This window comes from Solanum tuberosum, unplaced genomic scaffold, assembly GCF_000226075.1.
Source record: "Solanum tuberosum cultivar DM 1-3 516 R44 unplaced genomic scaffold, SolTub_3.0 scf00618, whole genome shotgun sequence".
Taxonomy (NCBI): domain Eukaryota; kingdom Viridiplantae; phylum Streptophyta; class Magnoliopsida; order Solanales; family Solanaceae; genus Solanum; species Solanum tuberosum.
In genome coordinates this window covers 150552-153916 of record NW_006239532.1, presented here as the reverse complement: position 1 = coordinate 153916, position 3365 = coordinate 150552, and the positions used below count along the sequence as shown (strand labels likewise).

General features: G+C 38.4%; 1 protein-coding gene across 1 annotated transcript; it reads left to right on the top strand.

Moving 5' to 3' along the window:
* The first annotated feature begins 400 nt into the window (after positions 1 to 400).
* LOC107058728 (uncharacterized) lies at positions 401 to 1482 on the top strand. Its single transcript, XM_015304783.1, has 2 exons — positions 401 to 1331; positions 1424 to 1482. The coding sequence occupies exons 1-2, from the start codon at positions 401 to 403 to the stop codon at positions 1480 to 1482; spliced, it is 990 nt and encodes a 329-aa protein (XP_015160269.1).
* Positions 1483 to 3365: the final 1883 nt, after the last annotated feature.

Below are 3365 nucleotides of genomic sequence, written 5' to 3'. Positions count from 1 at the left end.
GTCAGCTGAATTCTGTTATTGTTGGTAAATTGACAGCTCATTAGTTAGTTAGATATTTTGATTCCTTTTTGTATAAATACATTGTCTCCTCATAATGAAAATCAGTTGGTTGATTCTCTCCATACTCTCTTCTTCACTGATTTCTCTCTTCACTGCATTCATGGATGATCAGCCATGGTTATGAGCTGATTTTGACATGGTATCAGAGCACGAGGTATCTCGATTCATCTTTACCTTTGTGCATCTTCTTCGATCTCATTATGCTTTTGAATTACTTCTTTGATATACGTCTCAGAATCGTCAGCTAGATTGAGTTCTAGATCTGTTTCGTTTCAATTTTTTGTTGTGTTTCATCACTGGGTCAAATCTGCTCTGTGTATTTCTTTGATTTGAGTTTACTATGGTGACTGAGAGTGGTTCCCCTTCGACTGAGAATTCTGTGAGTAACAATGGTGTTAACAGTAATGATCTCGGTTCTCCACTGTATATGCATCCTTCGGATAATCCAGGTGCTTCGTTGGTTCAAACTCCTTTTGATGGAGTAGGTTACAGATCGTGGAGACGCAGTGTTCTTAGAGTTTTGTCAGTTAAGAACAAGCTGGGTTTCATCAATGGTGATTGTAAGAGGCCCGATGCAGGAACACCACAATTTCATCAATGGGAAAGGTGTGATGATATGGTTACTTCCTGGATTCTTAATTCTCTAGCTAAGGAAATTGCAGAAAGTGTAGAATATGTTTTTGATTCATGTGAGTTGTGGAAGGAATTGGAGGATCGATATGATCAGACTAATGGTGCAAAGTTGTATCAAGTTCAACGTGAAATCAATGAATTATCACAAGGAACTTTGGACATAACTACCTACTACACTAGGATGAAAAAGCTATGGGAAGAATTGAGCACATTACACATCAAAACACAATGCAATTGTAGTTGCACTTGTGGAGCTAAGGATAATGTGTTCAAAGTGGAGCAGGATAGAAGGTTGATACAGTTCCTTATGGGGTTGAACGAGGCCTATACTGTAGTTCGAGGGAATATCCTCATGATGAATCCATTACCTTCTTTGGCACAAACTTTTTCTCTGTTAGTACAAGATGAGAAACAGAGAGAAATTAAACCTAGTGCCCAAATGTATATGGAATCTGCATCTTTGAATGCAAGCAGTTCAAGGAAGAAAGGCATGGAGTCTGCTGCTTTCAATACAAATGGTTCAGGAGGAGCAGGTCCTTCTAGGTCACCAAGACCAAACCATTCTTCTACAGGGAACACCAATACTAATTTCAAGACTAACTATTCTCAGACCAGTTCCTATAGTGGCAACCGGCCTCGTATGATATGTGATTATTGCAAGAGGCCTGGTCACATCAGGGAAAAATGCTACAAACTACATGGTTATCCACAGACAAACAATAATCCACAGGGGAACAATTATCAGAATTTCAACCAAAATGGATACAGGGACAACAATCAGAATTTTAGATTCAACAGAGGAAAAGGCCTAATGGCTGATGTTCACGGCTGTTCAGGAGAGGAGAATGATGGAGGAACTCATACAGACACAGGTCATTCACTAACAAGAGAACAGTATGTTCAATTTGTGGAGTTGTTGCAGCAGTTCCAAGCTGAGAAGGATAATGCTAAGCACATGGACAATGGTAGTGTGAATTTTGCAGGTATGATAGCATGTACTTCTTCAATTGTTTTTGGAACATTATCTTGCAGATGTCCTCACAGTAAAAATGAACCTTGGATCCTTGACTCAGGAGCCTCTCATCACATGACCTTTGACCTAACATTTCTAACAAACATTACCTACCTTCCATGCCCCTTGTTAATTTCTTTACCAAATGGTTATAAGGTGAAAGTTATGAAAATTGGTAGTGTGATACTTGCACCAGACATTGTTTTACATGAAGTGTTGTATGTGCCCTCATTTAAGTATAATCTTGTTTCCATTCATTGTCTTTCAAAATCCATACCTAAAAGTGCTGTGTATTTTTCTGATTCTTCATGTATTCTGCAGGCCCCTTCAATGAAGAGGCCTCTGGTAATTGGTGAAGCAAAGGATGGGCTTTATTTTTTGTGTCCTAAATGTCTGATGAAGCCTGTTCATTCTGGTGCTGCCTGTACTGCTTCTGCTGCTTCCAATTCTGATTACTTGTCAAGACAAGATGTTTTCAATTCTAAACTTGTACCTTTTACTACTCACTCATGTAAACACAGTACACAGCCTTATGTCTGTTCTTCACTCAATAAAACTCCTGATATTTCTGCTTCTTTTATGACTCATACCTGCAATGATGTGAATGTGTTGTGGCATAATAGACTTGGACATGTACCTTTTGTAAAGATGAAGGAAATTAAGTCTATACCTGAGAGTTTTTCTGCAAAACAGCACTTTCTTTGTAACATATGTCCAATGGCAAGACAGGAAAGAATGCCATTTCATCATAGTACTCACATTTCTACCAAAATATTTCAATTGTTACACATAGATCTATGGGGTCCTTACCACATGATGACACATGATAAGCATAGATACTTTATCACTATTGTTGATGACTATAGTAGATGTACATGGACCCAATTGTTGACATGTAAGAGTAACACCTTAGCAGTCATCAAAAGTTTCTTATCCATGATTGAGAACCAATTCAATACATGTGTTCAGACCATAAGAACTGACAATGGACTTGAGTTTGTGAACACAGAAACATCAACCTTCCTCAAGGGAAAAGGAATTATACATGAGAGAACATGTCCTTACACACCCCAACAAAATGGGGTGGTAGAAAGAAAACACAAATATTTGTTAGAAACTGCCAGGGCCCTTCTTTTCCAATCCAAATTACCTCTTAAGTATTGGGGTGAGTGTGTGTTGTGTGCCACATACATCATTAATAGACTTCCTACCTCCCATGTAAAGGGTAAGTCCCCATATGAGTTGTTATATGACACCAAACCAACATACTCACACATGAAATCCTTTGGTTGTTTATGTTATCCTACTTTTCCACAAACCCATAGGGACAAATTCCAAGCAAGGACCACACCCCATATCTTCATAGGCTACCCCTTTGGGACAAAAGGTTACAAAGTTCTTAGTCTGGCCACAAGAAAAATACACATCTCCAGGGATGTAGTCTTTAAAGAAACTATCTTTCCTTTTGCTGTTTTACCTGATGTCTCTTCTTTTCCTTCAGTCTTGAATTCTGTGCCTTTCATAGACACTTTACATGATAACATTGCCTTGCAATCTGTACAACATGTGGAAAATAATGTAGTTGGTGCAAGTAACAGTCCACTTCACAAATCACCTAATAACAATACAACTAGTTTATCACCTAACAATGTAGCACCTG

What these genes read in the sequence shown, in the direction of transcription:
- LOC107058728 (XM_015304783.1), top strand. Translation starts at nt 401, where the DNA reads ATGGTGACTGAGAGTGGTTCCCCTTCGACTGAGAATTCTGTGAGTAAC. An exon ending in CTATAGTGGCAACCGGCCTC is followed by an intron (nt 1,332 to 1,423) that starts GTATGATATGTG and finishes AATAATCCACAG; the next exon opens with GGGAACAATTATCAGAATTT.